Raw genomic sequence first — 16,500 nt, 5'->3', positions numbered from 1 at the left:
CTCCTGCATCTTATGACTGTGCAGTCCATTTGACATCTCCTTCCAACCTCAAATCTTCCTGACAGGACAAGAAAAGAACAATCGCCATCGTCTGGAGTCTCCGAAAACCTAAGGCTTTTTTGATCACCCCGGCCTTTCCACCAACCCAAAAGACGCCGGCCTGCTCCTCCTGTTTGAGATTGAGACCTGACCTCGTGGCAACCCGAAACAACCAAACTCCACTTCCGCCTCTCTCGACCTCAAAGAACCTTCTTTTCGGCCAAACGTTCGACCTCTCCATCCCTTCGTCCTTTTGCAATCCGAACCAATTTTCTATCGTCGAGCCAGCGAGCGCAGATCCAATCTCAATTGCCCAGGATCGAAGATCCATTTCTCCCCTGTCGTCGTAGAAGGATTCTGAAACAACATCGCCCTTCCAAAATGGGTCACTCACTGGAGTCTTCTCGCCCCATCATGGCCCCCAGCGTAAGCTCTCCCTTTCCTCCCTTCCTCTCTTTCCATTCCTCTCAATCATCTCATCGCAACATTGCAACAATCTAACAATGTCTGCCACCGCCCAGATTGCCAGCAAACGCACCTCAAACCGCTACAGCACCCTCAGCACCGCGCCCTCGGTGGCGACCGTCCACACTACTCTCTCATCGGCGTCGGCACAGCAGGAGATCAAGGACATCGAGGATGGGCTAGATAAGTTGGAGAACAAGAAGCTGGGCGCGCAGCGCTTCGTGCCTAGTGTCGAGAAGACCGAGCATTTGAGCAAGCTGGCGCTGGGGGCGAAGTTGGAGCGGGCGCTGAACAGGAGGATGGGAGGCCAGGATGCGGTGATGAGGGAGAGGAAGCCGAAGTTGTCGGAGAAGAGGGACGAGGAGAAGGTTGCTGTCGTTGCTTGAACATGTCCATGAGGTTGAGACGAGACGAATACGCCGAATTCTTTATATGAATGAATCGATACGGACCGACGGAGGATGGAGGAACGAACGAGTCATACGATGGATGGATGGATGGATGAATGGATTTGAATTGAATGCAACTGAACCAAACGGGGGCATGCAACACTGGCGTTTGTTTTTATTTCTTGTTGAAGATCAGGGATGCTGCTGTTGCTGTGTTTTCATTGGGAGGAATACCAAGTCTTGTTGCTGCTTCGATGGGTATGGGGTTCTTTTGCATGTCGTGCTCTTCCTTTGATAGTGCTGCACATATCATACTCGAGGGTTGGAATGGATTAATTCTGGGTAGATGCATATTCTACTCTCTTCATACCATGCTTTTGGAGGATGGTTGGCTGTGATGTTAAGAGGGAGGTAAGTCGTCCGTTGTTACTATTGTTGGGTATGGGAAGTGTCTTCTGAAGTTCAGGAGATAATATGCACAAGTGATGTTTTATTCTGGTGTTTGAGAGCAGCGTTGAATTGCTCAGATATGTTACTCTGATATGTCTGCCTGATTGGGTCATGAATCGCAATACTGCTAAAGATTGCGTCTTCTCTATACTCTTTCTCTTGACATGGGATATGTATTTGGGCAAGCAAGTGATTTTCCTCGTCAATCTCGAACGTACTAAGAGAAGTATGACATTGGACTTGAAGTGATCTTGGAAAGCTTGGTGGAATGCCCCTCTAAGTTATTGCTCTGCCCTGTGAGCGATGGTACTTACCATAGTCAAACGACTTGCTAGTCATGTGCTTCAATCTTGCTTCAAAGTGTCAAACCCTCTGACCTCTGAGATTGTGCCTGTGATACAATCTGATGGCGACAATTAATATTTCTGCCAAACATGCTTCATGTAATAGTAACACCTAAAACTACCTCGGTCAATGCTAGCTGATGAACTATGTGGAATTAACGATATCAAGAGACTGTTTAGTAGATGTACACACTTAGTATACTTCACTGTCATCTCAAAGCTGGGTTTTCCGTACTTAGGGAAAGATAACCTACCTCTATTGTCATGTAGTTCGGCCGGATGCATTTCGGCGATACAGGATGTGAAAGAGAAGTGCTGGAGTTAACAAGTACAGTACAGTACCTCACCAATTTAGCTGGATTGATTCATTGATTCGCATACAATAGGAAGAATAGTCAATTCGATTATTACTCATACAATGCCCAGGAATCACCCGAAAATGTCATTCACAAGAGTACCTCTCTGATCGTGTCCACCCGCACGTGACCCCACGATCCTTGCTGCCTCGCTAAAGCCAAGGCGCCTGCCGAAAAGCTTCCAATTGACAAGAATTTGTCTTCCACTTTCCACCAGCATCACAGCAAACCTGTCCTCCGCGCACTTCGATCCTCCCTCCTTCTGTTGGAACTCCTCTTTGGCCCTTCTCTTCAGATCCTTCTAATCTATTGTATTTCCGCATACTGAAATTCTCTTCAATTTTTTTTAGAGTCTTTCTCTCCCAAGCTCCCTCCTTCGGTCATAGAACGCGTTCGATATCCGTGACAGGACTCGATCTCCTCAACAACGCATTATCTACCCGTCTACGATCCGCGAGGCGATTCTAGATACATCAGACACTCGCGCGTCTCGACCTTCACTACCTCTAAACCACCCGCCATTCTACTCTCGTCTCGTGAGGTTGACAATTCTGTCTTCCTCATCCTGCATATCGACCAGCGCAATGGCAACCAATGGCAACTTCGCTCAGCAGGAGCAATACAAAGCTACACCCGAGTCATACCCTGCGACGTCAGGTCCTGCGGAGTCCAACAGCGGCGGTAGTACTGGTGGTCAAGATTTGTCAAAGGATGAGGTTGGCTGGTACTTTGTTGAGCAATATTATACCACCCTGAGCAAGAACCCGGAGAAGCTCCATGTAAGAAAGTCTGCGCTGCAAATATGACCGTTCCTGACATCATCATAGCTCTTCTACGGAAAGCGATCCCAGTTCGTTTCTGGCCAAGAGGCTGAGGTTTCTGCGGTCGCAGTTGGTCGACCTGTAGGTCTAAACTCTCCTTTCGCATGACAACACATCTAATAATGGCAGGCTATCCAAGAACGTATCAAACAACTCGACTTCCAAGATTGCAAAGTCCGCGTCTCCAATGTCGATTCCCAAGCTTCGTACGACAACATCGTCATCCAAGTTATCGGAGAGACATCAAACAAGTCTGCCGATCTGAAGAAGTTTGTCCAGACCTTTGTCCTTGCCCAACAGCCCACTGGTTACTTCGTTCTCAACGACATCTTCCGATACATCAACGAGGAGGGTGAGGATGAGCCAGTTGAGAATGCTCAAGAGGACTCTGCCGCTGCTACAACCGCATTGGTTGAGGACGTTGAAATGCCAAAGGCTCAACCCTCTACTGAGGATCCCGTTGTCCCAGCCGTCCCAGCTTTGGATGCTGAGGTTATTGATAAGAAGTTGGAGGAAACTGTTGAGGCAGAGCCAGAAACTGTCGAGGAGACTCCAGCTACAAATGGCACTGAAGAAGCTGAGGAGGAACCAGTCGCTTCTACTGAGGTCGAAAGCATCCCAGAGCCAGAAGTTGCTGCTAAGGAGGTCGAGGAAGAGATCAAGGAACCAGAGAAGCCCAAGGATCCTCTCCCAAGCCCTGCGGTCACCCGTGCTCCATCTGCCACAAAGGTCCCAACTCCTCAACCTGCCGCTCCAGCTAAACCTCTCAGCTGGGCTGGTCGTGCCGCTGCCGCTGTTGGTGCTGCTCCCAAGCCTGCTATCCCTGTTGTCGCCCCAAAGACTGCTACACCACCTGCGCAGACTCGCGCTGCTCCACCGACTTCTCAAGCCGCTAAGCCTACTTCAACTCCACAAGCCCCCAGTACTCCAAATGAGAAGGAGAACGTCACTCCAGGCTCCGGGTGGCAAACTGCTGGTAGTGACCACACGAAGCGACAAAACAGACCACAGTCTATCTCAAGCCCACCTGAGAAGGAGGGTACAATGGGATATGTTCGAAATGTTACCGACAAGGTGCAGACCGAAGAGCTACGTGGTGCTTTGGCAACTTATGGTCAGTTGATCTACTTTGACATCAACCGAGCCAAGGTCAGTATTTCTCTCTCGTTTTCTCTGCCCCAAATTGACAATAGTAGAACTGTGCCTTCGTCGAATTTGCTACTCCTGAGGGCTACCAAGCTGCGGCTGCTGCCAATCCCCACCAAGTCTCCGGAGAGTCTATCTATGTTGAGCCTCGCCGACCAAAGGCAGGAGCATATGGAGGCAACGGATACTCCACCGGACGTGGAGGGCTTAACAATCAACGAGGCCGAGGAGGATTCCCACAACGCGGTCGGGGTGGTCAAGGCGCTCCTCGAGGTCGAGGCACCGGACAACCTACAAACGCATGATTTACCTACATTTACCCAGACCCGGTCGTCGACATCCCGCCATGACAAACTTTACGAAATCGACGCTGTACCATACTTGGAGTTCGATCTTCCTTCACGATTCCAAGAAACTGTACTCTACACCTTCCTCTTCACCATGCATTCTAGGCTTCCTCCCTTTAACTCGCGAAAACAAAAGTTCAGCAAAATCGTTCTACCCACGTCTTATGCCTGATGCCCTCTGCTTTCCGCGTGTTTGCATTTTCAAAAACGGGTGCAATGCGGTGCGATGCTACTTTTGCGAATGGATGTTTCTTCTTGAAACGTTCTCAAAATTCTACTGCTTTGCTTTCACCACTTAGCATGGAACATCTTCGATTCTTTTCTCCTTTTATTTTGTGGTATGATAGTCTAGTGAGGTGCATAGCATGCTTTTCATGGATGCTTTAGCTCTGAAGTACGGAGGCAGGATGGGATATGGGGACCGATTAGATGGATAATTATCTGGTGGCTCTGGTGGGTGGTCATCTGGGTTTGGGAAGCGTGAAATGGAGAGGATAGGAGATTTGCTAGAGGGATAGGGTGACGGTGAAGGGGTTGAAAATCTGTAATTATGCTAAAGTAATTGACAGACAGTCAAACATATGCTCCTCCAAACTCGGTTTGTCTCTTTGATATCAGCGCACTTACGGTCTATTGTTCTATTTAGAGATATGGCTTTTGGCTAACTTCAAATCCCTCCCACTCTGAGCACTTAGACGGGAGGAAATCCGGGACATCGAATATCTCTATATACTTCAAAATCTAGCTACATGGCATTATATAGTGAGTTATGCATTATCCTATCCTCCACTGTGTGGATAGTCGATACCAATGCAATCATCACATCACCTGTGTGGTTATTGCAAGTAGACGTGTCTTTACTCTTTTTTGTTTTCATTCTTTTCCGACTTTTAGAAGTTGGGATATTGGCGAGAATTGGTGAGTCTCTGAGGAGATGGGATGACAGGAGGAGGAGAGGCTGGGTGCATGTGGTGTGTAGGGAACTTTGTGGTTGTAAATTGTGGTGGGAGTTGAGATGCTAGAGGAGTTCTATTAATCCATAGTTTCTGTGACAATAGGATGTTAAGTAATAAGTAACACATAAAATTCAAGGGATTAAACCATACAGCCAGACGAAAATGACTTCGGAAAATGAAGAACCCAGGTGAGCTCCAATGCTACTCACGTGACTCCACTAAATCGCGTGCAGTCGCGATCCTCAAGCACTCTACGCGACAGAGGCAAGCACCCGTTCACCTGTCTCAACCGGCGTCTTTCCCTCTGCAAGCACCCAGCTAGACAAACGATCTATAAAATATGGCAATGTAAGCTCGCTTCCTCTCTTTAAAACATTTTTCCAACTTCAACGCAACTACAAAGCAATCTCACAATGGAGCCACTTCAAGCTAACGTTGTCGTTTCTCTCACCAGGGAAAGCTTTGATAACATCTACCTCGACCTCTCGAAGGAATCTGGAAAATGTCGCTTTGCGGAAACGGGTTTTGGATGGAAGCCTAGTGGTGGTGGCGATACCTTCACCTTGAACGCTGTTGAGATTGGTGCTGCACAATGGAGTCGAGCCTCGAAAGGCTTCGAGGTGAAGATCCTTCTGCGGCACTCGGGCGTGGTACAGCTTGATGGCTTCCAACAAGAGGTGAGCTCGGTCTATACAATTTTGAACGTGAAATGGAGCTGATGTGATGGGATAGGACTTCGAGCGCATGCAAAAGGTCTTCAAGAATTGGTACAGCACGAATCTCGAACACAAGGAACACGCTTTGAGGGGATGGAATTGGGGAAAAGGCGAATTTGGTAAGGCGGAATTGGCTTTCAATGTCCAGAACCGACCGGCTTTCGAAATCCCATATTCCGAGATCTCGAATACCAATCTGGCAGGCAAAAATGAGGTTGCGCTCGAGTTTGCACTGCCGGCAAATGGTGATGATACTGGTACCAATGGTTCACTTGGTGGTGCACGAGGGAAGGGAAAGAAGGCTGGTGCTGGCAAAGATCAGTTGGTGGAGATGCGATTTTACATACCAGGTGTCACTACAAAGAAAGAGGCTTTGGAGGGCGAAGATGCGCCTAGTGATGCTGAAGAAGCAGAGGAGGAGCAGAACGCTGCCAATCTCTTCTATGATACCCTGATGGAGAAGGCGGAAATTGGAGAGGTTGCTGGCGATACATTTGCCACTTTCTTGGATGTCCTACATCTCACCCCAAGGTGTGTAGTTCGTTTTGGTGCTTGAATGGGTGCTAACAAGAAGCAGAGGACGTTTTGATATTGACATGTACGAGAACTCCTTCAGATTACGAGGCAAGACCTACGACTATAAGATTCAGTACGATGTCTTGAAGAAGTTTATGATTCTGCCAAAACCTGACGAGTTACACTTCATGATCTGTATTGGTCTCGACCCCCCTCTTCGACAAGGCCAGACCAGATATCCATTCTTGGTCATGCAATTTAAGAAGGATGAAGAGGTTACGATTGACTTGAACATGACCGATGAGTTGATGAAGGACAAGTACAATGGAAAGTTGTTGCCTCACTATGAGCAACCTTTGCATGAAGTTGTGACACAAGTCTTCCGTGGATTGACTGGTAAGAAAGTCAACGCGCCAGCCAAAGACTTCTTGAGGTAAGTTCATCACTATAATTATTGATAGCCTGTTAATGTCTGTAGCCATCACGGACAGTTTGGTATTAAGTGCTCCATCAAGGCTAGTGAAGGATTCCTTTACTGCCTGGAGAAAGCCTTCATGTTCGTCCCTAAGCCTGCAACATTCACTCCATATGACAACATCAAATCCATCGTGCTCTCTCGTGTCGGTGGCGCTGTCTCTGCATCACGAACATTCGACATTACAATCCAACTGAAAGACAGCAATTTCGAAACTCAGTTCTCGAATATTAACCGTGAAGAGCAAAAGCCGCTGGAGGCCTTCTTCAAGGTCAAAGGTCTCAGAGTCAAGAACGAGATGGACGAGGATAGCTCTGCTTTACTTGCTGCTGCATTGAGAGATCCCGACATGGCATCGAGTGATGAGGAGGTCGTGGCTGCAAGAGCAGATAGAGGCAGTGCTGATGAAGACGATGAGTCGGTGGATGAGGACTTCAAGACGGACAGCGACAGTGATGTTGCGGAAGAATACGACTCAGCTCATGAGAGTAGCGGAAGTGATGATGAGGAAGGTGGCAGCGATAAAGAAGAAGAGAGGCCAAAGAAGAAAGCGAAGACTGGCTGAGGTGGACATATGTGACGATATTGGTGGGAAAAGAAAAGCTGCATTCATGGCGTTTGGCTGGTGGACCTCCTAACGGCATGGAATTCGATACTTGATTACAGCCATATTTGGCCTATGATAATAGATGCATTCGATGCTGGCCCCCTTCTGTTTGTTCTTGTTGTGTGGCTCAATTCAATGCCCAAGTGGTTGCAAGAGATGCTTCTCCTCCAATGCAGAGGCGCAGTGGTGTAGTAGTTCCCATACACTTGTGCTTCCTGCCTCTTCCTTCATCTGCTTTACCTGCTTTCAAATTTTCCTTTTTGCTTCCGCTGTAGGATCTCCATCTTGCACGTCGTGTCCTCTCATTCATGTTACACTTCACCATCCACACTTGATCGTCTCTTCCAAATGAATCGACCACGCGGACATTTTTGATGGGTAGCCAATCATGCGTAAGGATGAGGTTGATACGCTAGACTCCACACGCGGCAGATCGACAGCCTCGTATCTATATTTATCAACCACCAGCCTTGCAATTGCGCCTTCGTTCCTGCTGACCTGATACGGTTCATTCGGATCAGGATCGTAAGATCCGATGAGCAAGAGTGACGATAAGTCTCTTGGCGGGGAAAGTCACGAGGCTTCAAGTGCCGGGAATTGACGTACGGTATTAGTTTCGCTCGCAATGGTGGATAGTTTGGGGAGGGTTTGGATTTGGGATTGAGTCATATACGATGCTGTGTTCTTGGTAAGCTAACCGTGCTTTTTTGTAGCTTGTTTGTGTAGAGGAGGAGGATTACGAGATCTGCAGGTTCGAGTTGAGGTGAGCAGATGACCTAGTGGAAGGCTTGAGGAGAAAGGTATAAGTATGGCACTTTTCCAGCTCGAGGAAGTTTCAGACAAGCAACACACAAAATACACCAGCAAGACATAAACCTCAATTCTCATTCTCCGTCTCACATTTCAAAATTCAAGCTCAAAAAGACATCAAAATGAAGTTCTCAACAACGATCACCTTCCTCACAACCCTAACCCTCCTCTCCTCCGCCCTGGCCGACGGTATCTTCGCCATCACCGGCTCCTCCAGTACCTCCTCTGACGCCGTAACCGTCACCCTGGAAGTCCAAAACGGCAACGTCGGCGACGCTCCAACCTGCCAGGGCTCGTACACCGGCTCTCTCCTCCCCACCTCGGGGACCATCCCTTGCAATGATGGATACGCGCTGAGTTATACGTGGAATTCGGTCGATGAGGGCATTGCGGCTACGTATACGGATCCGACGAATGCGTTTACGTATAACGTGCCGAATAATGGGTGTGATGATGCTGGGGACTGTCAGTTTGGGTTTACGGATCTTTTTCCTAGTAAGAAGGGGAGGGCTTTTAGGGGGTAGGTGAGGGTGGCAGGGTGGTGTGTTGATGGTTGGGAGGAGGGTGGAGGATGGGTTTGGATGGCAAGGGGGTTGGAGGCTTTGAGATGGGGTCTTGTTATGTGCTTGAGTGAGAGCATGTCTGTAGTATAATCTTAATTGGAATTGGATTTTTGATGTCTATGAGCGTCGTTGTAGTTTAACATGTGACCGAGTAATAAAGTATATCGCGTCTGGCGCATATAGCGCCATCAGCGCTCACAGTTGTGTTGCCTGACAGCAAGAGCGTATTGGCATCAATACGGATTCGACAACTTAATGGGAGAGCTAGCAACTATTCTTCTGCAATGCCTTATCTCTACTCAGATACATCAAGAACGCAAAGGCCTTCAGAGATGAAGAACTTCTCTGGGCTCGATTCCCAAAATGGTATTACCGCCGCAAATCTGAATCAGGTCTAGAATAAAACTCTCATATTCATTGTTACGAATAGTCAAACCATCTCAGCAGATCAACTTGAACGTCAGTAGCCGAGAAAGCATCAATACCATTCGAGGAAGGCAAAACGCCCAGTTCTCCATAAAACATGAATGCGAAATCCGAACAGCCTCTCGCTGAGGAATCTTCCCAGACGACACCACGATCTGGTCTCGCGGTGTCTGTACCACAACCTCTCTCACTATAGCCTGCAGCTCCTGCACGTTGATTTTCGCTCGAGGCCATATCTCGGCCAAGCATTTCAGGGACCCAATCATTTAAAAGTCGAAGCGAAGTATATTCACGTGTATCTGCCTCACATAGACCTGGCACATGTTTACCAAACATCTTAGCATGCCTTTACTTCCATTTAATTATCACGTCTTCGAAAGTATCTGATCGCAGAAGTGAAAACATGTGACTCGTAGATACAAAATCGCAAGTATGTTTTCTCGCTTACCAAAAGCATTCAACACAACACCAAAAAAATAAAAGCAAAAGTAAGGGAAAAAACCAGTACCTCAATGTAAACAAGAAACAAAACGCCCGGGCACACAGCACCGTAGTAACTGTGTGCCCGGGCGCCCAAGCGCGTAGCTTGTTCGCGGTGGCGGAGGGAATGGCGTGTTAAGTCTTCGATTGTTGTCGTTAGGATGGCAACCCGGTGAGATTGATGTCACTGTGTGGGCCTTCTAAGCTGCCTCCCACACCACCGGGTTGGTGACAAATTTTTGCTTATTAGAATCTATATGTGTCGGTTGTGGTAAGGCTACGAGGCTCAGGGACAAGGCTGTGGAGAAGGTAGATTCACTTTTCGTGAACAGGGCTATGATCACGCTAGTGTGGTTATATACCTCCTTTTGGCTATGAGGCACAAAGAGTAGAATTATGTATTCTATATGGGCCTTAGTATGGCCTCTTCTTTCTGAAGCCGGTGTGCAACAAGTGACGTAGGCGAAGGAGCTGCGAACTTGACTTTACCACAAGGAGAGTCTTATATTTTGTTGTCGAAATTGCTTGTTGTCAATTACTTGCTTACTTGGCATTGTTTGCCGTTCTTTTATTCTAAATGTTTTGAACAGCTGCTCGTCTATTTGACTGCGCCTTATGCATGATCTTTGATTGTCGTCCTCGGAATTCAAACCCGTGTGGCACACCTTGATACAAATGCCACTCGACTTCCGCTCCAGCTTTCTTCAAACGCAATGCAAAATCCTCGTCTTCCTTGGCGAAAATATCTAAAGTGCCTACATCAATGTATGTTGCCGGTAGCCCACCGAGATTCTCAGCCCGAGCGGGAGCTGCATATGCAGAAATTGAACTAGACCCAGCTTTCCCTTCGAGCAAAGCATTCCACCCTGTCCAGTTGTCATCCCATGACCAAGTCATAAATGGTGCCAATGCCTCGTCCGGTTTTATGTTGCGGTCGTCAAGCATGGGGCACTGTAGGATTTGCTTTGCGATGGGTGGATTCAGACCACGATCGCGGGCCATGAGGGAGACAGCAGCAGCCAATCCACCTCCTGCGCTGAGACCAACGACGGCAATACGTGAGTTATCAATCCCTAGATCTTTGGCTTGCGAATGAAGCCAGACGAGTGCAGCATAGCAGTCCTCAACCGGAGTTGGATGGCGAGCCTCTGGTGCTACGCGATAATCCCTTTGTACACGCCTGTTAAGAGACATTCTGGAATTAAGGTTGCAGAAGGCTACATTAACTTACACGCTGAAATGTGCAACGCTAGTAGCAGCTACATCTGACTTGGTAGCTTGTTCAAATACCTCCGACGAGCCAAATATCATACCGCCGCCATGAAGATACAGCGCAGCCGGCTGCAAAGTTGCACTTTTTTGCTCCGTCTCTGTTCGGTAAGCAAAGATGGGGACTTCATAACCATCTTTTGCTAGAGCTGTATATCTCGTCTTCACGATGCCAGGGACTTCAGGTTCAAGTGCAAGAATCACTTTGGCGAAGCTTGCTCCTTCTCTTCGCGCTTTGACATCTCCTTTTGGAAAACGAGGAGTTGGTCGGTCTGGTGGGAAGCCAAGTTCTTCAAAGGTTTGCCGGGCGCAGGCTTGATAGTCCGGGTCGAATTTGTAAGTCATTGCGAATAGTGAATGATTATGCTCTCGCAGTTTATTGACCCGATGGCAGTATATGTATGACCGGGGCTGTCCAAGTGCAGTTGCAAAACTGCATAGCTATCTATTAATTGTTCTTGGTACGTCATCAAGACCGATAAAATTGGGGGGGCTAGGTTCTCGGATTTTGTGAGACGCGGGGTTGCGTGGAGTCCCATTTAGCGAGCGCCCCTTTTTTGGCTCAGAGTTTAGTCCCACTAGTCTCAGTTCCCCTCTTTTGCCCCTCAAAGTGGTTGATAGGAAGTTCAGAAACTTCACATTGCCAAGGGCTCTGGAGATACATGCAGGTCTCACTGTCACATTGCGGATCGAGATGTATTACAACGACTTTGAAGCCCAATGTCAAGTATCTGCTTTGTGCTTCAGATGTAAATTTCAATGAGTAACGAACAATAATCAAAGCCTTCTTTAATGGTATGTGTTTTTCTCCGCATTAACATCGTTCTCAAGGAAGACTTCAATTTGATTGTTCATCTTTGGCCCGACATCTTCAAGGAAGAAGGATGCAATGATAGCGAGGCCACCAAATCCCAATGACGCAAAAGCGACTTTCCTGATACATTTCATTAGTGAAACTATCATTTTGTAAGAGAAGAATGACTCACTTCACGCCTTCAACGTAGCTTCCTACGAACGCTGCACCGGCGGCTTCCGCAATAGCGGTTGTCAAGCCTGGTACCTTCTCCAGAGCGGCTGTCCCAAGAGGAAGCGCAGTGAGCACAGCCTTGGCTGTTCCAAGAGAAGCACCTGCAGCTTCTGCAGCAGCGATAACGTGCGTGCGTGTCCAGCTGCTTTGTACCGTATCCAAGATGGTTTCGAACAAAGTGACAGCAACAGCACCACCTGCATACCTAGCGACACCGGCAAGTCCTCCGGCAATCCCAAGTTCGGTCTGGTCTGCGCCAAGTTGAATGTACGCAATGGACAAGTATTGAGCGTATCCGTAGCCCATAGATGAGAGGAAGGCAAAGGCAATGCCTGTGCTCTCTTTTTCAGGCGTAACGTAGGCCAACATAGCGCCGAAGAAAGTCATGATTGTGATCGATACCGTCATCTGCCATTTCCAAAATTTTATTGTTCCCCCAAGTAATGACAAAAGCATAGCGCCAGTGAAGACGCCGAAGCCTTGTACGGTGGCAAGCCAGTAGACGATGTGAGGTGGAGTGGTTGCGCTTGTGAAGTAAACTCCGAGCATGGTAGGCCATGTGATGTTATTGGAGTAGTAGAACATGGTGACAACGAAGCCGCAAATGAAAGGAGCAGAAAGTCTGCGACCCTTGTTTGCGGTAAATAACCGTGTCGGTGCCAGTGCTTCTTTTGGTTTTGCAAAGGTTTCCCATGCCCCGAAGAAGATGAGAGCGGCAAAGCCCACCACAAGTAGGGCGATGACTGTTGGCGAATTTGAGGGAATAAGCTGCACGTAGACAATCCCGCAAAGTACCATAGCCGCGGCAGCGGTAAAGCTGACCATGCCAACATAGTCGAGATCTCGAAGCGCTTGTCCCCACGGTATTCCTCTTGGATGTTTGGGTGGAAAGTAGAAAAAGACGAGGATCAAGAGCGATATGCCTTGGGCGATAGTTATGCCCCAATATCCCCATCTCCACGCACCGTGCTTATACGCAATTCGTGATACAACAGGCCCTACAATAACGTCGAAGTAGATTCCTGCGTCTGCAATAACGACACCAATGTGTCTCCACTTGTTTGGCAGTAATTCTGGCAGCGCAAAAGCTGCTATTTGACAATTACCTCCGCCAAAGCCCAGGAATACATGAGCCGCAATGCTTTGACCAAGTGAGTGCGAGGTCCCTCCAAGAATGGAGCCGATCAGCATAAGGACATTGCCAAGCAAGATAAATGCTCGACGTCCGAATAAGTCGCTATTCGCTCCGCAAAGCATGAAGGCAATGGTACCGCCCAAGCTGTACACGGAGGTGAACCACGTACCCTGAGCTACTGTTGACCCGAGCTCAGCAGCTATATCATTTTGGATTGTGCTGAAGAATGGAACAGGGAAGAACGAGATGCCGTACGATGCCGCAAGAACCTATGCAACAGATCAGTTTCTCTCTAATTTTATGATGGAACGGAAACTTACGATAACGACAGCCCAGGTCTTCGCAGTCACATGGTCATCCTCTCGCATTACAGCACCGCCGCCAAGTGCAGTTGTCCTGGCTCTCTTCTCGACGTCATTGTGATTTTGATCGGAATTTTGGCTGCTCGTGTATGAAGGAGATGATTGGTCGTTCGTGTGTTCGCGATGTTCATGTTCAATACCACTATCTTTGTTGTTCTGCATGGCTAAAATCTTCCGATTGCTGGGAAAGTGAAATGGGAGAACAGATTTAATTCAAGCGACTGTTGGTGAGATAGAGAATGATTATGAGAATGAGGGATCGGTCAATCCAGATGCATGCATATGCGGGGATTCTAGGAACCTGGGAACCAGAACCACGGAGTTGGTAGTACCAGTGGTTGACAGGATGAGCTACAAACTCAAATGTAAACCAGAACACACCAAAGATAGCCGATTCAAAGACCAGATAACTAAAGTCCTGCATATTTACAATGAGGAGAGTATAGGCGGAATTATTCCCGAGGCCATCTTTAGCCCTACATAGAGCAAACTCAATTCTCGTGCTTTTCCTAACTCCGTAGAGTGGTTGGACTTCCTATTGAGAAAGACAGGTACTTCTTTGTCTGCAGAGCCGACATCATTGGCAATTTCCTTGTCCTCGTATTTGGATCCATTCCATTTCTGGGGCTAGCGTATGAATACGCAAATCGCTAAGTTTGGGAGGCTGGCTGTGATAGTCGCAGTATGCCTTATCTTCAGTCCAACATCATGCTATCTCCAGATGCGGGGGATCAAGATGAGAATTAGTGCATCTTCACAGATCTAGTTTACGTACTGTCATGCGGGGAATCTGGGGTATTTCCATTCTAGTGGAGTGCTAGGGGCCGATCGCTCTCCTCTTGTGCTGCCTACAACCTCCGAGAAGTTTTAGTACAAAACCTCACAGATCGTCTAGGAGCCGATGCCCAATGAGTTGATTATGGTCACAAAAACACGTCCGTTGCAACCACTACTATCCTCTTAGGTACGTACTTGAGGAAGTACTGATCCGCGGAGATGTTCGAGCTGCTTCTTCCATTTGTCCGCTTGGCTCTTTTACGATCGAGACGTGCTTACCTACGAGAGTACATTGTGCCGGGTCTCCGTAGATGGGACTCGCCGTCAACAAGCGCATGGGTAATAAATCTGTCAAAGTGATACTAGCTGGATCTAATTTCCGCTCTCCATGATCAGGCTTTCTCCACTCCTGTCATTGGAATTCCCACATCGAGAGTGACGGAACCTTGGATAGCATATATCATTTTGTGGTCTCCAACGTCTGCAGCCAAAGTTGATTATCGATACTATAACTTCAATTGTTGTTCCTAATTTTCATTCACACAAAGACGAATCTTGTACTCTAATCACCATGCCTTCCGCCACTATGACCTTACCGTCTGAACCGACGACAATGTTCTTCTATCTGGAAGTGAAAGATGGTGGTATCATACAGACATATCCGGGTACTGCATTTGAGAAGCGCAGAAAGCATGTGCTTCATGATGTCACCATCAACGATATGCGTTCCATTCGTGAAGACTTCAATGTCAATAACGCTGGATTTGAGTTGGTTGAGCACAAAACTGGGGTGAAGGACTTCGGGAGTAACGAAGAAATTGAGAAGGTCTATTATCCTGAATGCAAAGAATTGATCAAGAAAGTGTAAGTGTTTACCAACCTAGGAAGCATGAAGTGCCAATGCTCACATTGCATAGGTCTGGCGCATCGGAGGTGCACATCGTCTCGCACATGTGCCGTAAGTCCACGTTCGCCGAAGCACAAGAAGATGCCAAAGTCAAGTCGGATACGGATTTCGTGACGAAGAACAACCCTGCTGTAAGTCTAGTATATTGTAAATTGATGAAGTCTTGACTAATATTGCACAGCGATTTGTCCACGTTGATCAGTCATATCGTGGTGCAGAACAGATCATGTATCTCAATTTACCAGAAGAAGAAGTAGAGCGAAGGTTGAAAAAGCGCTGGGCCATCATGAATGTATGGCAGCCCATCAACAAGCCAGTCAAGAAAGACCCATTGGCTTTCTGTGACTACCGCTCCATCGACGAGAATGATTTTCGCACGGTCATTGCAAACTTGCCGCCTCCAGGAGCAGGTGAATATGGCAATGTGTCAAAGAACCTGCCTCACAAAAAGAAGGTAGCAGAGTATTCGTCCAATGGGGAAAGATCAGCAGTGTACGAGGTTACGAACATGGCTCACAATCCAAGTCAAAAGTGGTATTATGCAAGCGATATGACACCAGAGGAGGCGTGGGTATTCAAGATTTTCGACTCGAAAAAGGATGGTCGTGCGAGGTGTGCTGTTCATTCTTCGTTCCCGTTGAAGGGACAAGATGACCACTCTGATCCAAGGACTAGTATTGAGCTTCGTGCTTTTGTCTTTTGGGACGATGAAGAGACAGAATAGATGGATTGCCCGTCTTCAAGCATATACCTTACTCATGAATGCAGTTTCTCGAAAATTTGGATGGACGCCTTTTATGCACATTATTCTCAATTTTCAGTGCTCTGTTGACAGCGGTGTTGAACTTGGAATCCGCAAGCAGAAAATCAGCTTGCAATCTGCATTTGAAAATATACTCTCTAGTTCCAAGTAAACGCAAGATCAAAGGCATATAGAAACCGAAACCACCGCCCCGAGCACTCAATAAGCTTCCGGAGCTCCGCTCGTCTTCTATCGGTTACTGTTTCCTCACCACTTGTAAGGCCTTTCTTTTCCTGCCAACTAGACAGACACTCGTATTATCGGCAAACTTATGTCAAACAGTAAAATGCAGTAAATGCAGTTACTCGAATTGAT

General features: G+C 47.6%; 8 protein-coding genes across 8 annotated transcripts; 6 read left to right on the top strand and 2 right to left on the bottom strand.

The window, feature by feature from the left end:
• Positions 1–416: 416 nt before the first annotated feature.
• LY89DRAFT_639440 (uncharacterized protein) lies at positions 417–890 on the top strand (the record flags this gene model as incomplete). Its single annotated transcript, XM_018211622.1, has 1 exon — positions 417–890. Exon 1 carries the CDS (start codon positions 543–545, stop codon positions 888–890), a length of 348 nt encoding a protein of 115 aa, XP_018075807.1. The 5' UTR covers positions 417–542.
• LY89DRAFT_435156 (uncharacterized protein) lies at positions 650–1,323 on the top strand. The gene is made up of 2 exons (XM_018207503.1): positions 650–697; positions 889–1,323. Exon 2 carries the CDS (start codon positions 1,025–1,027, stop codon positions 1,289–1,291), a length of 267 nt encoding a protein of 88 aa, XP_018075806.1. The 5' UTR covers positions 650–697; positions 889–1,024; the 3' UTR covers positions 1,292–1,323.
• A 1,174-nt stretch (positions 1,324–2,497) lies between these two features.
• Positions 2,498–4,422, top strand: LY89DRAFT_434972 (uncharacterized protein). The gene is made up of 4 exons (XM_018207501.1): positions 2,498–2,822; positions 2,871–2,945; positions 2,994–4,013; positions 4,061–4,422. Exons 1-4 carry the CDS (start codon positions 2,628–2,630, stop codon positions 4,313–4,315), a joined length of 1,545 nt encoding a protein of 514 aa, XP_018075805.1. The 5' UTR covers positions 2,498–2,627; the 3' UTR covers positions 4,316–4,422.
• Positions 4,423–5,726: 1,304 nt separating this feature from the next.
• Positions 5,727–7,713, top strand: LY89DRAFT_639433 (FACT complex subunit pob-3; the record flags this gene model as incomplete). The annotated part of the gene is made up of 4 exons (XM_018211621.1): positions 5,727–5,990; positions 6,046–6,560; positions 6,607–6,978; positions 7,024–7,713. The coding sequence occupies 4 exons, from the start codon at positions 5,727–5,729 to the stop codon at positions 7,583–7,585; spliced, it is 1,713 nt and encodes a 570-aa protein (XP_018075804.1). The 3' UTR covers positions 7,586–7,713.
• Positions 7,714–8,559: 846 nt separating this feature from the next.
• LY89DRAFT_730227 (uncharacterized protein) lies at positions 8,560–8,961 on the top strand (the record flags this gene model as incomplete). The annotated part of the gene is made up of 1 exon (XM_018219454.1): positions 8,560–8,961. The coding sequence occupies one exon, from the start codon at positions 8,560–8,562 to the stop codon at positions 8,959–8,961; it is 402 nt and encodes a 133-aa protein (XP_018075803.1).
• A 1,518-nt stretch (positions 8,962–10,479) lies between these two features.
• LY89DRAFT_639431 (uncharacterized protein) lies at positions 10,480–11,603 on the bottom strand (the record flags this gene model as incomplete). The annotated part of the gene is made up of 2 exons (XM_018211620.1): positions 11,138–11,603; positions 10,480–11,074 (listed from the first exon to the last, which is right to left on the bottom strand). Exons 1-2 carry the CDS (start codon positions 11,518–11,520, stop codon positions 10,480–10,482), a joined length of 978 nt encoding a protein of 325 aa, XP_018075802.1. The 5' UTR covers positions 11,521–11,603.
• Positions 11,604–11,964: 361 nt separating this feature from the next.
• On the bottom strand, positions 11,965–13,705 carry LY89DRAFT_770832 (MFS general substrate transporter; the record flags this gene model as incomplete). The annotated part of the gene is made up of 3 exons (XM_018221871.1): positions 11,965–12,109; positions 12,162–13,606; positions 13,664–13,705. 3 exons carry the CDS (start codon positions 13,703–13,705, stop codon positions 11,965–11,967), a joined length of 1,632 nt encoding a protein of 543 aa, XP_018075801.1.
• A 1,342-nt stretch (positions 13,706–15,047) lies between these two features.
• Positions 15,048–16,107, top strand: LY89DRAFT_770830 (uncharacterized protein; the record flags this gene model as incomplete). Its single annotated transcript, XM_018221870.1, has 3 exons — positions 15,048–15,340; positions 15,394–15,514; positions 15,565–16,107. 3 exons carry the CDS (start codon positions 15,048–15,050, stop codon positions 16,105–16,107), a joined length of 957 nt encoding a protein of 318 aa, XP_018075800.1.
• Positions 16,108–16,500: the final 393 nt, after the last annotated feature.

This window comes from Mollisia scopiformis, assembly GCF_001500285.1.
Source record: "Mollisia scopiformis unplaced genomic scaffold LY89scaffold_5, whole genome shotgun sequence".
Lineage (NCBI taxonomy): Eukaryota > Fungi > Ascomycota > Leotiomycetes > Helotiales > Mollisiaceae > Mollisia > Mollisia scopiformis.
The sequence above is the reverse complement of the archived record's forward strand: the minus strand, read 5'-3'. Positions and strand labels throughout refer to the sequence as shown.

What these genes read in the sequence shown, in the direction of transcription:
- LY89DRAFT_435156 (XM_018207503.1), top strand. Translation starts at nt 1,025, where the DNA reads ATGCAACTGAACCAAACGGGGGCATGCAACACTGGCGTTTGTTTTTAT.
- LY89DRAFT_434972 (XM_018207501.1), top strand. Translation starts at nt 2,628, where the DNA reads ATGGCAACCAATGGCAACTTCGCTCAGCAGGAGCAATACAAAGCTACA. An exon ending in AGAACCCGGAGAAGCTCCAT is followed by an intron (nt 2,823 to 2,870) that starts GTAAGAAAGTCT and finishes ACATCATCATAG; the next exon opens with CTCTTCTACGGAAAGCGATC. An exon ending in TTGACATCAACCGAGCCAAG is followed by an intron (nt 4,014 to 4,060) that starts GTCAGTATTTCT and finishes TGACAATAGTAG; the next exon opens with AACTGTGCCTTCGTCGAATT.